Source organism: Ursus americanus, chromosome 4 (genome assembly GCF_024610735.1).
Source record: "Ursus americanus isolate L20-20 chromosome 4, mUrsAme1.1.p, whole genome shotgun sequence".
NCBI classification, from domain to species: Eukaryota; Metazoa; Chordata; class Mammalia; order Carnivora; family Ursidae; genus Ursus; species Ursus americanus.
Window position 1 is genome coordinate 6545584 of NC_142130.1, and position 24547 is coordinate 6570130.

Genomic DNA, 24547 nt, shown 5'->3' on the forward strand with positions numbered 1-24547 from the left:
CATATTCATGAATAATGATGTTAGGGCTAAATAGGTTCGAGTACACTGTTGTTTCTTTTCTTTTCTTTTTTTTTTTTTAATTTTCTACCAGGTTTTATTCATGTGGATGATATATTTTGTCACTTGTCAACTGTCATTGGCCCCTGGCTAAATCATGTTTATCTTTAATTATACTAATTTTATTATTGGAAAATCACGTAAAATTAAATTATTCCTCAGAAAGAAGCACATACATTGAAAAAATTAGAGTTCTCTTAATGGATGTGTACTGGACAGAAAAGTAAAATATCACTCTAATTTTTGCTTAAAATATTTGAATAGGTTTATGATCTCTGCAACCCCACATAGAAATACTATTGAAAAATAGGTTGGTGCTCCAGCTTCATGAGGTGAGAATATAAAAACTGCATTTTAGATTTTTCTATTCTTTTGAGTGAGGTTTGGATGGCTATCTATTTCCCCCTTAGGACTGCCTTTGCAGTATCCCATAGGTTTGGACCATTGTGTTTTCATTCACGTTGGTCTCCATAAATTGTTTAAATTGATTTTTGATTTCCTGGTTTATCGAGTCATTCCTGAGCAGGATGGTTCTTAGTCTCCAAGTGTTTGAGGTTCTTCCAAATTTTTCCTTGTGGTTGAGTTTCAATTCAAAGCGTTGTGGTCTGAGAATATGCAGGAAATAATTTCAGTCTTTTGGCATCGGTTGAGACGTGTTTTGTGTCCCAGAACATGGTCTATTCTTGAGAATGTTCCATGGGCATTAGTATAGAAAGAGTACTTTGGTTCTGGGATATAGTGTTCTATATATATATCTATGAGGTCCAACTCGTCCAGTATGGCATTCAAAGCTCTTGTTTCTTTGCTGATTTCTTGCTTAGGTGATCTGTCTATTGCTGAGAGTGGAGTGTTGAGGTCTCCTACTATTAGTGTATTTTTATCTATTGTCTCTTTATTGTGGTTAAGAGTTGGCTTGTGTATCTTGCTGCTCCCCTGTTGGGGGCATATATATTTATAATTGTCATATCCACTTGTTGGATACATCCTTTAAGAATAATATAGTGCCCTTCTGTGTCTCTAACTATAGTCTTTAGTTTAAAATCCAATCTGTCTGATATGAGAGTTGCTACCCCAGCTTTCTTTTGAGGTCCATTGTTGTGAAAGATGGTATTCCATCCCTTTACTTTCAGTCTGAATGTATCTTTAGGTTCAAAATTAGTCTCTTGTAGACAGCAAATAGATGGGTCATGTCTTTTTATCCAATCTGCAACCCTGTGGTGGTTTGTGGGAGCATTTAGGCCATTTACATTGAGACTGATTATTGAGAGATATGATTTTAATGATGCCATATTGCGAGTAAAGTCTTTGTTTCTATAGATTGTGACTTTCTCTTCTGTATCACTCTTGGGGCCTTTTTACTTTTATAGAACCCCCCCTTAATACCTCCTGTAGGGCTGGTTTCGTGGTTACGAAATTGGTCAATGACTGGAGATTCTGGAAGATCTTTATTTCTCCATCAATTCTGAATGAAAGCCTTGCTGGAAAAAGGATCCTTGGCTGCATGTTTTTCTCTGAAAGAGCTTTAAAAATGCCCCCCCGACCCCTTCTCTCGTTCCAGGTCTGTGTAGACAGGTCTCACGTAATTCTGATCCTTTGCCTTGGTACGTGAGAAATTTCTTTGCCCTGGCTGCTTTCAATACTGTATCTTTGGATCTAATATTTGCGAAATGCACTATGATGTGACATGGTGTAGGTTTGTCATGGTTGAGCTTGGGAGGGGTTCTCTCTGCCTCTTGGACACGAATGTTTGTTCCCCTTGCTAGATTAGGGAAGTTTTCAACTACAATTTGTTCAAATATCTCTTCTAGACCTCTGTTTTTCTCCACCCCCTCGGGGATGCTGATGATTCTGCCATTGGAACTTTTCATTGAGTCAGTAATCTCCTGTAACCTACATTCCTGAGTGTGAATTTTTTTGAGTCCAGATTCTATTTTAGCTTTTTCTTCTACTAACCCAACCTCCAATTCGCTGATACGTTCTTCTGCCTCATTCATGCTTGCTGTCAGAGCCTCTAAATCAAAATCATTAGCCATGAGGGAAATTCAAATCAAAATCACACTAAGATACCACCTTACACCAGTTAGAATGGCAAAAATTGACAAGGCAAGAAACAACAATTGCTGGAGAGGATGTGGAGAAAGGGGATCCCTCCTACATTGTTGGTGGGAATGCAAGTTGCTACAGCCACTCTGGAAAACAGTGTGGAGGTCCCTTAAAAAGGTAAAAATTGAGCTACCCTATGACCTAGCCATTGCACTACTGGGTATTTACCCCAAAGATACAGACGTAGTAAAGAGAAGGGCCATATGCACCCCAATGTTCATAGCAGCATTGTCCACAATAGCTAAATCGTGGAAGGAACCGAGATGCCCTTTAATGGATGACTGGATTAAGAAGCTGTGGTCCATATATACAATGGAATATTACTCAGCTATCAGAAAGAATGATTTCTCAACATTTGCTGCAACATGGACGGCACTGGAGTAGATAATGCTAAATGAAATAAGTCTAGCAGAGAAAGACAATATCATATGATTTCTCTCATCTATGGAACATAAGAACTAGGAAGATCGGTAGGGGAAGAAAGAGATAAAGAAAGGGAGGTAATCAGAAGGGGGAATGAAGCATGAGAGACTATGGACTCTGAGAAACAAACTGAGGGCTTCAGAGGGTAGTGGGGTGGGGGAATGGGATAGACTGGTGATGGGTAGTAAGGAGGGCACGTATTGCATGGTGCACTGGGTCTTATACTCAACTAATGAATCATCGAACTTTACATCAGAAACCAGGGATGTACTGTATGGTGACTAACATAATAAAAAAATTAAAATAAAAAAAAGAGATGTTGGGAGGCTGTGTTTAATGTAAAATTTGGTCATTTCTGAAGCAACTTCTAAATCTTGATGCCATTAGATGTCAAGAAACCTAAAATAGTTTAAATGCACTATATTTTACTTTTTGTATATAATGATTTCCTTCTTTTCTATTTCTTTTTTTTACACTGTTTTTTCTTACAAGTAAGTTTATTGCATTTTCGTTACATTACCACAATCACTTACGATAGGGATTCCACATTAACCAAAGATATTTAAGTTGTAAGATGGTTCCTGTACACTGTTGTTTCTCAGTTATAAGATCGTAGGCCTTACGTAATGGTACCAAAACCACTTTGATTTATGATTCCATATTCAGGAATGCTGATGTGACTTGAAGGGAATAATCCTGACACAGTTGTTTCTTAGCTATGAGTATGTGGACGTATCCTTAGGCCTACACAACCAATGTTGAATAGGAATCAGTATTGAGATGGCTGATGTTAGTTGAAGCTGTTTTCCTGTACACTGTGGTTTATTTCCAATAATGATGGGGCACAGTCCTTGAGACTCCAGAACCTTTTCATTAATGCTTCCATATTCGTGAAAGATGATGTTAACTGTTAATGCTATTCTGTAAAGTGGTTTTGTCTAATAGGTATGTGGTCCTTTCCTTCTGATTCCACCTCAACCTTGGTTCATGTTTCCATATGTGAGAATGGGGATGTTCGTTGTAAGGGCTTCTATCCTATACACGGTTGTTTCTTAGATATATGTATGTGGTCCATTGGTGATTCATACACCCCCTATTTCCTGAAGGGATGTAGAATCACGAGGGTGATGTTAGTTGAGGGCGGTTCCTATACACTGTTGTTTCTTACAAATATGTACGTAGACCTTTCCTAATACTTCTACCACCACTTTGATTCATGCTTCCCTATTCAGAATCAATGATGATACTGGTGGACATTATCTTGACACCATTGTTTCATAGACATAAGGGAGTGGACGACTCCCTATTACTACAAACCCAATTTTGAGAAGGGTTACCTATGCATGAGGGAGCATAGTTGAAGGACGGTTCCTAGACACTATTGTCTATTACATATAAGAATGTGGCACAATGTTCATGTTTCCATACCACTATGGTGAACTCTTCCTTACTCGTGAAAGAGGATGTTCATTGGTCTTTCCTTGTATAGTGTTGTGTCTCAGAGATAAGTGTTTAGCACTTTCGTCAGGCTTCCAGAACCACTGTGGTTAATGCTTCCATATTCATAAATGATGATGTTAGGGCTACGTGGGTTCCGGTACACTGTTGTTTCTTACAGATAAGTTTATGCCATTTAAATTAGGGTCCACATACTTATAGCTAAGAAACAACGGTGTCAGGATAATGCACTTCAAGTCACATCAGCCTTCCCAAAGATTGAAGCAGGAATCAAGGTAGTATGGTACCCTTCGTAAGTCCTACCAACATACCTGAGAACAACAGTGTACAGGAACACTCTTACAACGCACAATATCTTTGGTTAATGTGGAATCCCTGTCGTAAGTGGTTGTGGCAACGTAACGTAAGTGCCATAAAATTATCTGTAAGAACAAACAGTGTACAGAAACCCACATAGCACTAACAACATCATTCATGAACATGGAAGCATTAACCAAAGAGGTCGTGGAAGCCTGACAAAAGTGCCAAACACTTATCTCTGAGACACAACACTAAACAAGGAAAGACCAATGAACATCATCTTTCACGAGTAAGGAAGCATTAATGAAAAGGTTCTGGAATCTCGAGGACTCTTCCCCAACCTTATTGGTAATAAACAACCGTGTACAGGTAAACACCTTCAACTCACATCAGTCTACTCAGTACTGATCCCGATTCAACACTGGGTGTGCAGGCCTAGGGAAAGGTCCACATACTTATAGCTAAGAAACAATGCTGTCAGGATAATGTCCATTAAGGCACATCAGCCTTCCTGAAGATGGAAGTAGGAATCAAGGCATTATGTTACCCTTAAGTAATGCCTACGAACATATAACTGAGAAACAACAGTGTACAGGAACCCTCTTACAATGTACATATCTTTGGTTAATGTGGAATCCATATCATAAGTGGTTGTGGCAACGTAAGGAAAATGCCATAAACTTATCTGTAAGAAACAACAGTGTACAGGAACCCACGTAGCCCTAACATCATCATTCGTGAATATGGATGCATTATCCAAAGTGGTTTTGGAAGCCTGACGAAAGTGCCAAACACTTATTTCTGAGACACAGCACTATGAAAACAAAGAACAATGATCATCGTCTTTCATGATAAGGAACGTTGACCATAATGGCATGCAAAGATGAACATTGTGCCACATTGCTTTATGTAATAGACAACAGTGTCGAGGAACCGTCCTGCAACTAAAGCACCCTCATGCATAGGTATCCCTTTTCAAAAATGGGTTTGCAGACCTAGGAAAAAGTCCACACCCTTTTCTGTAAGAAACAATGGTGTGAAGATAATATCCACCAGTAACATCATCAATTATGAAGAGGGAAGCATGAATCAAAGTGGTTGTGGAAACATTAGGAAAGGTCTACGTACATATCGGTAAGAAACAACAGTGTATATGAACCACACTCAACTAACATCACCCTCATGATTCTACATCGCTTCAGAAAATAGGGGGTTATGAATCACCAAAGCACCGCATACATACATCTAGGAAACAACAGTGTATAGCAAAGAATCCCATACAATGAACATCACCATTCACGAATATGGAAACATGAACCAAGGAGGAGGAGGAATCAGAAGGAAAGTACCACATACTTAACCCTAGACAACATCGCTTTACAGAGTAGCATTAATAATTAACATCATCTTTCACGAATATGGAAGCATTAATGAAAAAGTTTTGGATTTTCAAGGACTGTGCCCCATCCTTATTGGTAATAAACCACATTGTACAGGAAAACACCTTCAACTAACATCAGCCTCCTCAATACTGATCTCTATTCAACATTGGGTGTGTAGGTCTAGGGAAAGGTCCACATACTTATAGCTAAGAAACAACAGTGTCGGATGGCAGAGGAGTAGGGGACCCCTTTTTCAGCCGGTCCCCTGAGTCGAGTTGGATAGGTACCAAAAACAGATATCGGAAGATAAGCGGAAGGGGGAGGGAGATGCCATGTTCGGGCACCAGGAAGTGGTAGCCACCTACACGGGGGAGCAGGTGGAAATGCGGACCGGCACCAGCGAGAGAGCAGACTGAGACCGTGAGCCAGGAACGTGTGCCACCAGATTGAAACAGAGCTCCGGTGTGCTCACTGGAACTAGACTGAGACCGGGAGCTCTGGGAGCATGCTGGGGCAGCTGGTGGCTGGCGGTGTTAGAAACACAAAGGACAGAGACGGGCCGGCCCTGGAAGTGAGGGCTGGGACCAGGGGTATGGGGCACACATCCCATGACGCTGCAGGGCTGAGCAGCACCAACAGAAACAGAGTTAAAGTGGCCAGAACATCAGTGGAGAGCAGTCTGCGATCCCTCTGTTTGGAGACAGACTGGGAAACAAACATTCGTGTTCAAGAGGCAGAGAGGACCCCTCCCAAGCTCAACCACGACAAACCTACGCCATGTCACGTCACAGTGCAATTCGCAAATATTAGATCCAAGGATACAGTATTGAAAGCGGTCAGGGCAAAGAAATTTCTCACGTACCAAGGCAAAGGTATCAGAATTACATCAGACCTGTCTACACAGACCTGGAATTAGAGAAAGGGTTGGGGGGCATTTTTAAAGCTCTTTCAGAGAAAAACATGCAGCCAAGGATTCTTTATCCAGCAAGGCTGTCATTCAGAATTGATGGAGAAATAAAGACCTTCCAGAATCGCCAGTCATTGACCAATTTCGTAACCACGAGATTATCCCTACAGGAGGTATTAAGGGGGTTTCTATAAAAGTAAAAAGGCCCCAAGAGTGATACAGAAGAGAAAGTCACAATCTATAGAAACAAAGACTTTACTGGCAATATGGCATCATTAAAATCATATTTCTCAATAATCAGTCTCAATGTAAATGGCCTAAATGCTCCCACAAACCACCACAGGGTTGCAGATTGGATAAAAAGACATGACCCATCTATTTGCTGTCTACAAGAGACTAATTTTGAACCTAAAGATACATTCAGACTGAAAGTAAGGGGCTGGAGTACCATCTTTAATACCAATGGACCTCAAAAGAAACCTGGGGTAGTAATTCTCATATCAGACAGATTGGATTTTAAACTATAGGCTATAGTTAGAGACACAGAAGGGCACTATATTATTCTTAAAGGATGTATCCAACAAGTGGATATGACAATTATAAATATATATGCCCCCAACAGGGGAGCAGCAAGATACACAAGCCAACTCTTAACCACAATAAAGAGACATGTGATGAGTAGTAAGGAGGGTACGTATTGCATGGTGCAGTGGGTGTTATACGCAACCAATGAATCATGGAACCTTACATCAGAAACCAGGGATGTACTGTATGGTGACTAACATAATAAAAAAAACATTAAAATTAAAAAAATACACTAATAGTAGGAAACCTCAACACTCCACTCTCAGCAATAGACAGATCACCTAAGCAAGAAATCAGCAAAGAAACAAGAGCTTTGAATTCCATTCATGACAAGTTGGACCTCAAAGATATATTATATAGAACACTACACCACAGAACCAAAGAATACACTCTATTTTAATGCCCATGGAACTTTCTCAAGAACACACCATGTTCTGGGTCACAAAACAGGTCACAACCGATACCAAAAGACTGAAATTATTTCCTGCATATTCTCAGACCACAACGCTCTGAAATTGGAACTCAACCACAAGGAAAAATTTGGAAGAAACTCAAACACTTGGAGACTAAGAACCATCCTGCTCAGGAATGACTCGATAAACCAGGAAATCAAAAATCAATTTAAACAATTTATGGAGACCAACATGAATGAAAACATAATGGTCCAAAACCTATGGGATACTGCAAAGGCAGTCCTAAGGGGGAAATACATAACCATCCAAACCTCACTCAAAAGAATAGAAAAATCTAAAATGCAGTTTTTATATTCTCACCTCAAGAAGCTGGAAAGCAACAGAAGGACAGGCCTAATCCACACACAAGGAAGCAGTTGACCAAGATTAGAGCAGAAACCAATGAATTAGAAACCAGGAGTACAGTTGAGCAGATCAACAGACTAGAAGCTGGTTCTTTGAGAGAATCAATAAAATTGACAGACCACTTGCATGACTTATCCAAAAGAATAGAGAAAGGACCCAAATTAATAAAATTATGAATGAAAAAGGAGAGGTCACAACCAACACCAATGAAATTGGAAGGATTATTAGAAACTTTTATCAACAGCTTTATGCCAATAAATTAAGCAATCTGGAAGAGGTGGAGGACTTCCTTGAAACCTATAAACTACCAAGACTGATACAGGAAGAAATTGATTTTTTAAGAGGCCAATTAATTATGAAGAGAATGAGTCATCGATAAACAACTTTCCAAATAACAAAACTCCACGCCTGGATGGTTTTCCTGGGGAATTCTACCAAACATTCAAAGAAGAAATAATACCTATTCTCCTAAAGCTATTTTAAAAAAGAGAAACAGAAGGAAAGCTACCAAAGTCATTCTATGAGGCCAATATTACCTTGATCCCCAAACCAGGCAAAGACCGCATCAAAAGGGAGAATTACAGACCAATTTCCCTAAGGAATATGGATGCCACAATTCTCAACAAGAACCTTGCTAATAGAATCCAACAGTACATTAAAAGGATTATCCATCATGACCAAGTGGGATTCATCCCTGGGATGTAAGGGTGGTCCAACATTTGCAAATCTATCAGTGTCATAGATTTTATCAACAAGAAAAAAGCCAAAAATCCTACGATCCTCTCAATAGATGCAGAAAAAGCATTTGACAAAATACAGCATCCTTTCCTGATTAAAATCCTTCAGTGTAGGAATAGAGGGTACATTCCTCAATCCCATAAAAACTAGCTATGAAAAGCCTACAGCAAATATCATTCTCAATGGGGAAAAGCTGGAAGACTTTCCCTTAAGATCAGGAACACGACAAGGATGCCCACTCTCGCCACTATTATTCAACATAGTACTAGAAGTCCTTGCAACAGCAATCAGACAACAAAATGGGATCAAAGGTATCCACATCGGCAAAGAAGAAGTCAAAATGTCTCTCTTCGCAGATGACATGATACTCTATATGGAAAACCCAAAAGAATCCATGCACAAACTATTAGAAGTTATGGAGCAATTCAGTAATGTGGCGGGATACAAAATCAATGCTCAGAAATCAGTTGCATTTCTATACATGAATAATGAGACTGAAGAAAGATAAATTAGGGAATCCATCCAATTTAAAATAGCACCAAAAATCATACGTTACCTTGGAATTAACCAGAGACGTAAAGGACCTATATTCTAGAAACTACAAATCACTCTTGAAAAACATTGAGGAAGACACAAAAAGATGGAAGAATATTCCATGCTCATGGATCGTTAGAATTAACATAGTTAAAATGTCCATGTTACCCAGAGCAATCTACACTTTCAATGCCATCCCAATCAAAATACCAATGACAATTTTCAAAGAACTGGAACAAATAGCCCTTAAATTTGTATGGAACCAGAAAAGGCCCCGAATCACCAAGGAAGTGTTGAAAAGGAAAGACAAAGCTGGCATCACAATGCCGGATTTCAAGCTGTACTACAAAGCTGTGATCACAAAGACAGCATGGTACTGGCACAAAAACAGACACATAGACCAATGGAACAGAATAGAGAACCCAGAAATGGACTCTCGGCTCTTTGGGCAACTAATCTTTGACAAAGCAGGAAAAAACATCCAGTGGAAAAAAGACAATCTCTTCAGTAAATGGTGCTGGGAAAATTGGACAGCTACATGCAAAAGAATGAAACTTGACCACTCTCCCACACCATACACAGAGATAAACTCCAAATGGATGAAAGACCTTGATGTGAGACAGGAATCCATCAAAATCCTAGAGGAGAGCATAGGCAACAACCTCTACGACATCAGCCAAAGCAACCTTTTTCATGACACATCTCCAAAGGCAAGAGAAACAAAAGATAAAATGAACTTGTGGGACATCATCAAGATAAAAAGCTTCTGCACAGCCAAGGAAACAGTCAAAAAAACTAAGAGGGAGCCCACGGAATGGGAGAAAATATTTGCAAATGGTACTACAGATAAAGGACTGGTATCCAAGATCTACAAAGAACTTCTCAAACTCAATACGTGAGAAACAAATAAACAAATCATAAAATGGGCAGAAGATATGAACAGACACTTTTCCGATGAAGACATACAAATGGCTAACAGACACATGAAAAAATGTTTGAAATCTTTAGCCATCAGGGAAATTCTCGTCAAAACCACACTGAGATACCACCTTACACCAGTTAGAATGGCAAAAATTAAGAAGGCAAGAAACAACAATTGCTGGAGAGGATGTGGAGAAAGGGGGCCCCTCTTACATTGTTGGTGGGAATGCACATTGGTACAGCCACTCTGGAAAACAGTGTGGAGGTCCCTTAAAAAGTTAAAAATTGAGCTACCCTATGATCCAGCCATTGCAATACTGGGTATTTACCCCAAAGATACAGATGTAGTGAAGAGAAGGGCCATACGCACCCCAAAGTTCATAGTAGCATTGTCTACAATAGCTAAATCTTGGAAGGCGCTGAGATGCCCTTCAACGGATGATTGGATTAAGAAGTTGTGGTCCATATATACAATGGAATATTATTCAGCTATCAAAAAGAATGATTTCTCAATATTTGCTGCAACATAGACGGCACTGGAGGAGTTAATGCTAAGTGAAATAAGTCAGGAAGAGAAAGACAATTATATGGTTTCTCTCATCTATGGAACATAAGAACTGGAAGATCGGTAGGAGAAGAAAGGGATTAAGAAAGGGGGGGTAATCAGAAGGGGGAATGAAGCATGAGAGACTATGGACTCTGAGAAACAATCTGAGGGCTTTAGAGGGGAGGGGTGGGGGATGGGGATAAGCTGGTGATGGGTAATGAGGAGGGCACGTATTGCATGGTGCACTGGGTGTTATACGCACCTAATAAATCATCGAACTTTACTTAAAAAACCAGGGATGTACTGTATGGTGACTAACATAATATAATAAAAACTATTTTTAAAAAAAGACTTCCTTTGATTAAAGGGAACTCTTATTACATTCAGCTTCACCATTTGAACATGGGCTTTTAATGGTTTCCTTTCCAAGCCTTTCTCTTTGCCTTCTTCTTACCTGTGTGAATCCCTGATCCCACATCACAACATCCCCCCCACACCAGAACACACACACATGGATAAAAACTGTTCTCTGTACACCATACACCCTGAGTACTGCGAAAGTAAATGAGGAAATGCAGACAAGAGAGAAATCAAGCAAGTACTGTAACTCTGAAGGCTGGACATCTACTGAGTTGAAAGAATTGACCAAACATCAGAAACTTGAAAAGAAGGTTTTCCTTTAAAGTTGATTCTTCCTTAGTGGGCTTAAGTACCTACGTTCTTTACTGGTATTTCCTCAAGAGTGCGACAATCCAAAGGCGGTTTTGCGGTAAAAATTTGTGGGTGCTGTCTTCATATTTGTTTTGCAAGTACACATATTTCAGGACACCAGGCTGGCTCGGTCAGTCAGAGGACCATGCGACTGCAACTCTTGGTCTGCGGGAGGTCGTGAGTTCCAGCACCACACTGGATGGGTGTGGAGATTACATAAACAACCATCCGGCAAAAGGAATTAGAATCGCTACGGTGATTTCAAACAAAACAAAACAAATGAAAACAAAACAAAACTTGGAAATAAAGTCGCCCCTGGTTTAATGCTTATTTCTAGACACGACGACAGAGACCCTGTGAGTTTGCCAGACAGAGACATGTGGATTGATGGCACGGAACAGATACCCAAACAGATATGCTCAAGCCCTACAGAAGTTTGACAAATTCTAAGTGAAATAAGTCAAGCAGAGAAAGACAATTATCATACGGTTTTCTCATCTATGGAACATAAGAACTAGGAAGATCAGTAGGGGAAGAAAGGGATAAAGAAGCAGGGGTAATCAGAAGCGGGAATGAAGGATGAGAGACTATGGACTCTGAGAAACAAACTGAGGGCTTCAGAGGGGAGGGGGTTGGGGAATGGGATAGGCTGGTGATGGGTAGTAAGGAGGGCACGTATTGCATGGTGCACTGGGTGTTATACGCAACTAATGAATCATCGAACTTTACATGAGAAACCGGGGATGTACTGTATGGTGACTAACATAATAAAAAAAACATTTAAAAAAAAGAAGTTTGACAAATTCTCAAAGGCCATTCGAAGGAGGAAGGATGACCCACCTCCCCATGACATCAGACGGTAATCAGACATCCACAGACCAAACACGCAGGCAGGCAGGCAGGCAGACAAAGGAACAAGAAAGCTGGGGCACCCGGGTGGCTCAGTCGGTTAAGCGTCTCCCTTTGGCTCAGGTCATGATCAAAGGGTCCTGGGATCAAGCCCCCCCATCGGGGGCTCCGTGTTCACCAGGGAATTTGCTTCTCTCTCTCACCCTCCTCCCCACTTGTCCACCCCCTCAAAATTGTTTTAATTAAAGAAAGAAGGAAAGCAAGCAAGCAAGCAAGCAAGCAAGCTTTGACCTAAACAGCCACACTTCCCCCCTAAGACAAATGTGAACTTAAAATGGATCACACACTGCCATGGGAAGCATAAAACTGGAACACACCTGGGGGGGCAGGGGGTGACTCTAAGAGAAAATTTAAGGAACTAGAACCAGGTAAAGAGAGTTTAAGACTTGACACCAGAGGTGTTATCCATGAAAAAGAAACGGGGAGGTTGGAGGTCATCAAAATTAAAAACCTAGGCTCTGTGAAACACCCTCTCAAGAGGGCCAAATGACAAAGGACACACAGAGGCCTGGGGGATTTGTGTGGGGGGGGGGCTTGTGGCTCAGAAAGAAACAAAATGAATAAATGCTCCCAGAGGTTGGATCAGGGTCACCAGGTGAACAGCGGTACAATCCGTTCAGATGGGAGGTCTGGCACATGGCCAAGGCAAGGAAGAAGACCAAGATTTTAGGATTAGGTCCCCTTGAATAGGTCGTGTCCACGAGGCTACTGAGTCAGAAAGTCAGCTAGGCAGTTTTATGTCTAATTCCGAATGGACATGAAGTCTGGGGTTTATAAGCAGAAAGTCCATAATCGGTCACCCAGAGGTGATTAAACACAGAGAAAAACCGTAGCGACAATAGACTCTGTAGGGCCCAGGGTCAAACTACGGCCGGTGGGGGTGGGGGTGGGGGTGGGGGTACACTTCACATTTTAACACTCAGCCTAAGGAGCCCATGCTGAGGAACACTGCCACTGCAGAGGAGGACCGTCAGGAACGGTAGGAACAACAGGAGCAAGACATCGCCGGCTGTCAGGAACCACGGAGGGGATGAGAGATTCCCAAGGAACAAGGACCAGTGAGCCACTTACCCAGACTGCACTCAAGGAAACCAGAACTTGTCATCCCTAAAAGGTGCCACTTTGGTAAATGGCTTACTTTGAATTCAACCCACTGGAAACACAGCAGCTGCAAGAAGGATATTCTGACCCTTCTTTTCTTCATGAGAGCAAGAGATCGAACTTCCGTGTGAAAGGTACCTGCCCCGGAACCAGGAAGAAGACAGACATTCTTCATCACCAGAGACAAGGGGAGGGGACCGGGAGAATTAGGGTCTGAACAATCCACGTCAATAAACCCTCTTCCACTAGCCCCTGTCTTCCCGGGGACGTCTCTCACCATGGCCTAGTGGCCTGCCTGTCCCTTTCCCAAACCCCTTTGTCTTCTCCATTCTTCACAAGTTGGCTGATGCCTTGTCTTTATTCTCGTGTGAAGGCTCCCGTGCCCCATGTAAACACCCACTAACCGTCGTATGCCCTTCTCCCGTGAGTCTCTTGTGTCGGTCACCATCCTAGGCCCAGCCAGAGACCCCCAAGAGGGTAGAGGAGAATCTCTCCTTCCCTGCCCCCCGGGGGCCTAGATTGTCAACTGGAATGTCGGTGTCGGGCTTGATGAGGAGAGCGAAGAAAAGAGAAATGAAGCGACAATGTGGTCTCCTTACAACTTGCAGCCCGCCGATAAATCCCTGAGACATACAGGTGTAACACCCCTATAACTCTCTCAGGGATTTTTTTTTTACGTTTTACCAATGAAGATTTGCTGTAGTCAGTGTCACTTTACTCTCATAACCACAGACGCCCGGGATATGCTAACACCCCTCTATCAACCTGTGGCCCACTGACACACATCTAAAGGGCCTCATGACTCGTGCTTTGCTAAAACAATAGGGACTGACCTTACCTTGACAAGAGCTAGCCCTGCAAGGTCTTGGAGACCTTTCTCTCAGGATACACAAATTCCTTAGAGACTTACCTTAGCCCTAACGCCCAGTCACTAGAAGCTGTGTCACCAGTTAATGCCTCACAGTCCCAGTGCGGCTCTTTCCGCCCATAGGTCCTGTCCCCATGCTATAATAAAAGCACCTTGTTGCACCAGAAACATCTCAAGAATTCTTTCTTGACCGCATGCTTGGCAGCTCCCCATCAGGTTTGCTTGTCTGTCCCTTCTTGTGTTTGTTCCTTCGTGTGTGTGTGTGTGTGTGTGTGTGTGTGTGTGTGTGCACATTTGTCTGTCTGTCTAGTGGGGCTTTATTTATTTTTTTAGAGTGATTTCAGGTTCACCACAAAACTGACTGGCGAATGCCCATATGCCACCTGCTCTGCCATCGCTCACTGCTCCCAGCCCCACCACCCAACATGCAGAGGCGCAGGTGTGCTCCCTCAGAGCTTCCCACTCACCCATCTGTGCCAGAGCCGGTGTGTTATTACAATGGATCAATCCACACTGAGGCATCATCATCACCCACTCAGAGTACAGAGTTTACAATAGGGTTCACTCTTGGTGTTGTCCATTCTATGGGTCTTGACAAAGGTATCTTACCATCATAGTAGCCTACTCAGTAGTTCCACTGCCTTAAAAATCCTCTGTGTTCTGCCTATTCATCATCCCCCGCCACACACCCAACCCCGCCAAAACCCCTGGCAACTTACAGATCTTTTTTTTTCTTCCCTCCCTCCCTTCATCTTTTTAAAAAATTTTTTTAATTTTTTTATTATGTTAGTCACCATACAGTACATCCCTGGTTTCTGATGTAAAGTTCGATGATTCATTAGTTGCGTATAACACCCAGTGCACCATGCAATACGTGCACCAGCCTATCCCATTTCCCCACTCCCCTCCCCTCTGAAACCCTCAGTTTCTCAGAGTCCTTTGTCTCCCATGCTTTATTTCCCTTTCTGATTACTCCCCCTTTCTTTATCCCTTTCTTCTCCTACAGATCTTCCTAGTTCTTACGTTCCATAAATGAGAGAATCCATATGATAGTTGTCATTCTCTGCTTGTCTTATTTCACTTAGCATTATCTCCTCCAGTGCTGTCCATATTGCATCAAATGTTGAGAAATCGTTGGTCTTTCCTTGTATACTGCTGTGTCTCCGAGATAAGTGTTTGGCACTTTCGTCAGGCTTCCACGACTACTTTGGTTAATGCTTCCATATTCATGTATGATGATGATAGGACTAAGTGCATTCGAGTACACTGTTGTTTCTTACAGATTAAGTTTATGGCATTTTCGTTACATTGTCACAACCACTTACGATAGGATTCCACATTAACCAAAGATAGTGTACGTTGTAAGATGGTTCCTGTACACGGCTGTTTCTCCCCTATATGTTTGTAGGCCTTACGTAGTGGTACCATAACCACTTTGATTCCTACTTCCATCTTCAGGAATGCTGATGTGACTTGAAGGGCATTATCCTGACACCATTGTTTCTTAGCTATAAGTATGTGGGCCTTTCACCAGGCCTACACACCCAATGTTGAATAGGGATCAGTATTGAGGAGGCTGATGTTAGTTGAAGGTGTTTTCCTGTACACAGTGTTTTATTACCAATAAGGATGAAGCACATGCTACGAGATTCCAGAAAGTTTTGATTAATACTTCCATATTCGTGAAAGATAATGTTAATTGTTAATGCTATTCTGTAAGGTGGTGTTGTCTAGGGAATCATATGTGGTCCTTTCCTTCTGATTCCACCTCCACCTTGTTTCATTTTTCCTTATGCATGTACAGTGATGTTCGTTTTAAGGGGTTCTTTCCTGTACACTGTTGTTTCTTAGATATATGTATGCGGTACTTTGGTGATTCATACACCCCCCCTATTTACTGAAGGGATGTAGAATCATGAGGGTGATGTTGAGACGGTTCCTATGCAATGTTGTTTCTTACAGATATGTACGTACACCTTTCCTAATGCTTCCAAAAGCACTTTGATTCATGCTTCCCTATTCATAATCGATGATGTTACTGGTGGACATTCTCTTGACACCATTGTTTCCTAGAGTTAAGGGTGTGGACGTTTCCCTAGGACTACAAACATAATTTTGAGAAGGGATACCTATGCATGAGGGAGCATTAGTTGAAGGACTGTTCCTAGACACAGTTGTCTATTACATATAAGAATGGGCACAATTTTATGTTTCCATACAACTGTGGTGAATGTTTCCTTACTCATGAAAGATGATGTTCATTGGTCTTTCCTTGCATAGTGTTGTGTCTCAGAGATAAGTGTTTGGCACTTTCATCAGGCTTCCACGACTACTTTGGTTAATGCTTCCATATTCATGAATAATGATGTTAGGGCTAAGTGGGTTCCCGTACAGTGTTGTTTCTTACAGATAAGTTTATGGCACTTTTGTTTCATTGCCACAACCACTTACGATAGGGATTCCATATCAACCAAACATATTGTACGTTGTAAGATGGTTCCTGTACATTGTTGCTTCACAACTATATGTTTGTAGACCTTTCCTAATGGTACCATAACCACCTTTATTCATGCTTCCATCTTCAGGAAGGCTAATGTTGACTTGAAGGGCATTATACTGACACTGATGTTTCTTAACTATAAGTATGCTGACCTTTCCCTAGGCCTATTCACCCAATGTTGAATAGGGATCACTATTGAGGAGGCTGATGCTGGTTGAAGGTGTTTTCCTGTAAACAGTGGTGTATTACCAATAAGGAAGGGGCACAGTCCTAGAGATTCCAGAACCTTTTTATTAAAGCTTCCATATTCGTGAAAGATGATGTTAATTATTAATGCTATTCTGTAAACTGATGTTGTCTAGGGACAGGTATGTGGTCCTTTCCTTCTGATTCCACCTCCAACATGGCTCATGATTCCATATGCGTGAATGGTGATGCTCGCTGTAAGTGCTATTTTGCTGTACTCAGTTGTTTCTTAGATATATGTATGCGGGCTTTTCGTAATTCATTCACCCCCTATTTTCTGAAGGGATGTAGAATCATGAGGGTGATGTTAGTTCAGGGCGGTTGCTATACACTGTTTTTTTTTTTAATGTTTTTTATTATATTATGTTAGTCACCATACAGTACATCCCTGGTTTCTGACGTAAAGTTCGATGATTCATTAGTTGCGTATAACACCCAGTACACCATGCAATACGTGCCCTCCTTACTACCCATCCCGTCTATCCCATTCCCCCAACCTCCCTCCCCTCTGAAGCCCTCAGTTTGTTTCTCAGAGTCCATAGTCTCTCATGCTTCATTCCCCCTTCTGATTACCCCCCCTTCTTCATCCCTTTCTTCCCCTACTGATCTTCACAGTACTTATGTTCCATAGATAAGAGAAATCATACGATAATTGTCTTTCTCTGCTTGACTTATTTCACATAGCTTTATCTCCTCCAGTGCCGTCCATGTTGCAGCAAATGTTGAGAAATCATTCTTTCTGATAGCTGAGTAATATTCCATTGTATATATGGACCACAGCTTCTTAATCCAGTCATCTGTTAAAGGGCATCTCGATTCCTTCCACGATTTAGCTATTGTGGACAATGCTGCTATGAATATTGGGGTGCATATGGACCTTCTCTTCACTACGTCTGTATCTTTGGGGTAAATACCAGTAGTGCAATGGCTGGGTCATAGGGTAGCTCAATTTTTAACCTTTTTTTTTTAAATGATTTTTTATTATATTGTTAGTCACCATACAGTAAATCCCCGGTTTCCGATGTAAGGCTTGATGATTCATTAGTTGTGTATAACACCCAGTGCACCATGCAATACGTGCCCTCCTTACTACCCATCACCGGTCTATCCCATTCTCCCACCCCCTCCCCTCTGAGGCCCTCAGTTTGTTTCTCATAGTCCATAGTCTCTCATGTTTCATTCCCCCTTCTGATTACCACCCCTTTCTTTATCCCTTTCTTCCCCTACTGATCATCCTAGTTCTTATGTTCCATAGATGAGAGAAATCATATGATAATTGTCTTTCTCTGCTTTACTTATTTCACTTAGCATTTTTAACCTTTTAAGGGACCTCCACACTGTTTTCCAGAGTGGCTGTACCAATTTGCATTCCCACAAACAATGTAGGAGGGATCCCCTTTCTCCACATCCTCTCCAGCAATTGTTGTTTCTTGCCTTGTCAATTTTTGCCATTCTAACTGGCATAAGGTGGTATCTTAGTGTGGTTTTGATTTGAATTTCCCTGATGACTAATGATTTTGAACATTTTTTCATGTGTTGTTTCTTACAGATATGTACGTAGACCTTTCCTAATGCTTCCACAACCACTTTGATTCATGCTTCCCTATTCATAATCGATGATCTTACTGGTAGATATTATCTTGACACTGTTGTTTCCTAGAGAAAAGTTTGTGACTTATCCCTAGGACTGCAAACACAATTTTGAGAAGGGATACCTATGCAAGAGTTGGCATTAATTGGAGGACTGTTCCTGGACACTGCTGTCTATTACATATAAGAATGTGGCACAATGTTCATATTTCCAAACCACTATGGTGAACTCTTCCTTACTCATGAAAGATGATGTTCGTTGGTCTTTCCTTGTATAGTGTTGTGTCTCAGAGATAAATGTTTGGCCCTTTCTTCAGGCTTCCATGACCACTTTGGTTAATGCTTCCATATTCATGAATGATGATGTATGGGCTAAGTGGGTTCCCATACACTGTTGTTTCTTACAGATAAGTTTATGGCATCTTTGTTACATTGCCACAAATACTTATGATGGGAATCCACATTAACCAATGATATTGTATGTTGTAAGATGGTTCCTGTATACTGTTGTTTCTCAGGTATATGTTCGTAGGCCTTACCTAATGGTACCAAAACCACCTTAATTCATGCTTCCATCTTCAGGAAGGCTGATGTGACTTGAAGGGCATTGTCCTGACACCATTGTTTCTTAGCTATATGTATGCTGACCTTTCCCTAAGCCTACACACCCAATGTTGAATAGGGATCAGTATTGAGGAGACTGATATTAGTTGAAGGTGTTTTCCTGTACACAGTGGTTTATTACCAGTAAGGATGGGGCACAGTCCTTGAGTTTCCAGAACCTTTTCATTAATGCTTCCATATTTGTGAAAGATGATGTTAACTGTTAATGCTATTCTGTAAAGTGGTGTTGTCTAGAGATAGGTATGTGGTCCTTTCCTTCTGATTCTACCTCCACCTTGGTTCATGTTTCCACATGCGTGAATGTCGATGTCTGTTGTAAGGGGTTCTTTCCTGTACAGTGTTGTTTCTTAGATATATGTATGCGATCATTGGTGATTCATACATCCCCTATTTTCTGAAGGGATGCAGAATCATGAGGGTGATGTTAATTGAGGGCGGTTCCTATACACTGTTGTTTCTTACAGATATGTATGTAGACCTTTCCTAATGCTTCCACAACCACTTTGATTCATGGTTCCCTATTCATACTTGATGATGTTAATGGTGGACATTATCTTGACACCGTTGTTTCCTTGAGATAAGGGTGCAGACGTTTCCCTAGGACTACAAACCCAATTTTGAGCAGGGATAACTATGCAGGAGGTTGCTTTAATTGGAGGACGGTTCCTAGACCCTGATCTCAACTATGTTTAGGAATGTGGCACAATGTTTTTGTTTCAAACCACTTTTGTAAACCTTTCCTTACTCGTGAAAGATGATGTTCATTGGCCTTTCCTTGTATAGTGTTGTGTCTCAGAGATAAGTGTTTGGCACTTTCGTCAGGCTTCCACTACGAGTTTGGTGAATGCTTCCATTTTCATGAATGATGATGTTAGGGCTATGTGGTTTCCCGTACACTGGTGCTTCTAACAGATGATTTTATGGAACTTTGGTTATGTTGCCACAACAACTTATGATAGGGATTCCACATTCACCAAAGATATTGTACGCTGTAAGATGGTTCCCGTACACTCTTGTTTCTTAGCTATATGTTCTCAGACCTTTCCTTTTTTTTTATAATAATATTTTTTTGTTATATTATGTTAGTCAACATACAGTACATCCCTGGTTTCTGATGTAAAGTTTGATGATTCATTAGTTGCGTATAACACCTAGTGTTCCATGCAATACGTGTCCTCCTTACTACCCATTAGCAGCCTATCCCATTCCCCCAGCCCCTCCCCTCTGAAGCCCTCTGTTTGTTTCCCAGAGTGCATAATCTCTCATGGTTCATTCCTTTTCTTTAACCCCCCCTTTCTTCTTCCAATTCTTCTCCTACCAATCTTCCTACTTCTTATGTTCCATAAATGAGTGAAACCATATGATAATTGTCTTTCTCTGCTTGAGTTATTTCACTTACCATTATCTCCTCCAGTGCCATCCATGTTGCAGCAAATGTTGAGAAATCATTCGTTTTGATAGCTGAGTAATATTCCATTGTATATATGGACCATAGCTTCTTAATCCAGTCATCTGTTGAAGGGCATCTCAGCTCCTTCCATGATTCAGCTATTGTGGACAATGCCGCTATGAACATTGGGGTGCATATGGCCTTCTCTTCACTACGTCTGTATATTTGGGCTATATACCCAGTAGTGCAGTGGCTGTATCATAGGTAGCTCAATTTTTAACTTTTTAAGGGACCTCCACACTGTTTTCCAGAGTGGCTGTACCAACTTGCATTCCCACCAACAATGTAGAAGGGATCCCCTTTCTCCACATCCTCTCCAACAATTGTTGTTTCTTGCCTTGTCAGTTTTTGCCATTCTAACTGGCTTAAGGTGGTATCTTAGTATGGTTTTGATTTGATTTTCCTTGATGGCTAATGATTTTGAACATTTTTTCATGTGTCTGTTAGCCATTTGAATATCTTCATTGGAGAAGTGTCTGTTCATATCTTTTGCCCATTTTATGATTTGTTTACTTGTTTCTCATGTATTGAGTTTGAGAAGTTCTTTGTAGATTTTGGATACCAGTCTTTTCTCTGTGATATCTTTTGCAAATATATTCTCCATTCTCAGGGCTTCCTCTTAGTTTTTTTGACTGTTACCTTGGCTCTGCAAAAGCTTTTTATGTGCTCCATCCTTATATGTGATAAACCACTGTATACATGAAAACACCTTCAACTAACATCACCATTCTTTTTTTTTTTTAAAGATTTTATTTATTTATGTGACAGAGAGACAACCAGTGAAAGAGGGAAAACAGCAGGGGGAGTGGGAGAGGAAGAAGCAGGCACCCAGTGGAGGAGCCCGATATGGGACTCGATCCCAGAACGCCGGGATCACGCCCTGAGCCAAAGGCAGACACTTAATGACTGTGCCACCCAGGCGCCCCAATATCACCATTTTTAATAGTGATCCCTATTCAACATTGGGTGTATAGGCGTAGGGAAATGTCCACGTATATATAGCTAAGAAACAACAGTGACAGTATAATGCCCTTCAAGTCACATCAGCTGTCCAGAAGATGGAAGCATGAATTAAAGTGATTATGGTACCATAAGGAAAGCCCTGCGAACATATAGCTACAAAACAATAGTGTAGAGGAACCATCTTACAACATACAATATCTTTGGTTAATATGGAATTCCAATCATAAGTGGTTGTGGTAATGTAACGAAGGTGCCATAAACTTATCTGTAAGAAAAAACAGTGTTCAGGAACCCACATAGCCCTAACATCATCATTCATGAATTTGGAAGCATTAACCAAAGTGGCAGTGGAAGCCTGACGAAAGTGCCAAACACTTATCTTTGAGACACAACACTATACAAGGAACAACCAATGAACATCATCTTTCACGAGTAAGGAAGAGTTCACCATAGTGGTATGGAAATATGAACATTGTGCCACATTCTTATATGTAATATACGACAGTGTCTAGGAACCATCCTTCAAGTAAAGCTCACTCATGCATAGGTATCCCTTCTCAAAATTGGGTTTATAGTCTTGAGAAACATCCACACCCTTATCTCTAGGAAACAACGGTGTCAAGATAATGTCCACCAGTAACATCATCAATTATGAATAGGGAAGCATGAATCAAAGTGGTTGGGGAAGCATTAGGAAAGGTCTATGTACATATCTGTAAGAAACAACAGTGTATAGGAACCACCCTCAACTAACATCACCCTCATGACTCTACATCCCTTCAGAAGATAGGGGGTGTGTGAATCACCAAAGCACTGCATACATATATCTAAGAAACAACAGTGTACAGGAAAGAACCCCTTACAACGAACATCGCCATTCACACATATGGAAACATGAACCAAGGTGGAGGTGGAATCAGAAGTAAAGGACCACATACCTATCCCTAGACAACACCACTTTACAGAAGAGCATTAATAATTAACATCATCTTTCACAAATATGGAAGCATTAATGAAAAGTTCTGGAATCTCGAGGACTGTGCCCCATCCTTATTGGTAATAAAACACTGTGTACAGGAAAACACCTTCAACTAACATCACCCTCCTCAGTACTGATCTCTATTCAACATTGGGTGTGTAGGCCTAGGGAAAGGTCTACATACTTATAGTTAAGAAACAACGGTATCAGGACAATGCCCTTCAAGTCACATCAGCCTTCCTGAAGATGGAAGCATGAATTAAGTTGGTACAGTACCTTTAGGTAAGGCCTACAAACATATATCTGAGAAACAACAGTGTACAGGAACCATCTTAGAACATACAATAACTTTGGTTAATGTGGAATCCCTATCGTAAGTGGTTGTGGCAACATAATGAAAATGCCATTGAGTTATCTGTGGTGAGTGCTGTAGAATCCCGCCTGCTGGGAGCTGCCTATGAGGTAGCCGGGGCAGGCGGGCCAGCGGCAGCGGCAGCAGAGGACAGTTTCTGCAAACAAAACCAAATGACAGAGGAGGAGTTAAGATTGTGGAGGAGTAGTGGTCCCCTTTTTCAGCCGGTCCCCTGAGTCGAGTTGGATAGGTACCAGACCATCCTGAACATAGACGGAATCAGATTGAGATGCAGGAAGATACATCTAGATCTCTACAAATGAACATCTCCAGCACTGAGTATTGAGGTACGAAGCAGGGAGCCATGAAGCCACGCACAGTTATCGGATGACAAATGGAAGGGGGAGGGAGCCGCCGCCATTGGGCGCCAGAAAGCGTAGTCACCTGCACTGGGAAGCGGGCAGACTCTCGGACTGGCACCTGCTAGAGAGCAGACTGAGACCTTGAGCCAGGGAATGCATGTGACCAGACTGAAACGGAGCTCCGGAGCACGTGCGAACCACACTGAAACGGAGATCTGGAGCACGTGGGGGCAGCTGGTGGCTGGCGGCTGGTGGTATTAGAAGTACAAAGGACAGAGATGTGCCGGCCCTAGAAGTGAGGGCTGGGATGCCGAGTGTGGGGCGCACATGCCGGGAAGGTGCAGGGTTGAGCAGCACCAATAGAAACAGAGTTAAAGTGGCCAGAACACCAGTGGAGAATGGTGCACGATCCCTCTGTTCTGAGACAGAGGCTGAGATTCGGCTACTGCTGCTCTGACTCTCAGAAGAGGCACAGCATACCACCAGTGAAAGCCACCAGAGAACAAAAGCCTGGAATTACAGGCTCACAGTGTGCCCATCCACATTCCCCATCCCAGGGGATATGGAGACTCTACCCACACAGGGTTGCCCGAGTATCGGAGCAGCAGGCCCCCCTCCAGAAGGCAGGCTGAAAAAGCAAGAAGCCCACATGCCTAAGGTCCCTATAAAACAAGTTAGCACTGCCTGGGTCCTGGTCAATAATTTGGGCTCTGGACAACCCTGCAACCTCTCCTCATTAGAATGACGAGAAGAAGAAATCTCCCCCAGCAAAGAAAAGACAATGAGTCTGTGGCCTCTGCCACAGAACTAATGGATATGGATATAACCAAATTATCAGAAATGGAATTCAGAGTAACAATGGGCAAGATGATGTGTAGACTTGAAAAAAGTATTAACAAAAATGTTAATGAGAATATAGAATCTCTAAGGGTGGAAATGAGAGTGAATCTGGCAGAAATTAAAAATTCCATGAATCAAATGAAGTCAAAACTAGAGGCTCTGGGGCGCCTGGGTGGCACAGCGGTTAAGCGTCTGCCTTCGGCTCAGGGTGTGATTGCGGCATTCTGGGATCGAGCCCCACATCAGGTTCTTCCGCTATGAGCCTGCTTCTTCCTCTCC

At 41.8% G+C, this 24547-nt stretch overlaps 1 protein-coding gene across 1 annotated transcript in view; it reads right to left on the reverse strand.

The window, feature by feature from the left end:
• Positions 1–23125: 23125 nt before the first annotated feature.
• Positions 23126–24547, reverse strand: part of ZBBX (zinc finger B-box domain containing) — a 91403-nt gene continuing 89981 nt past the window's right edge. Inside the window, exon 18 of the mRNA XM_087861371.1 lies at positions 23126–23223. Within this exon, the coding sequence (XP_087717497.1) occupies positions 23126–23223 (98 nt within the window). The remainder of the gene's footprint in view (positions 23224–24547) is intronic.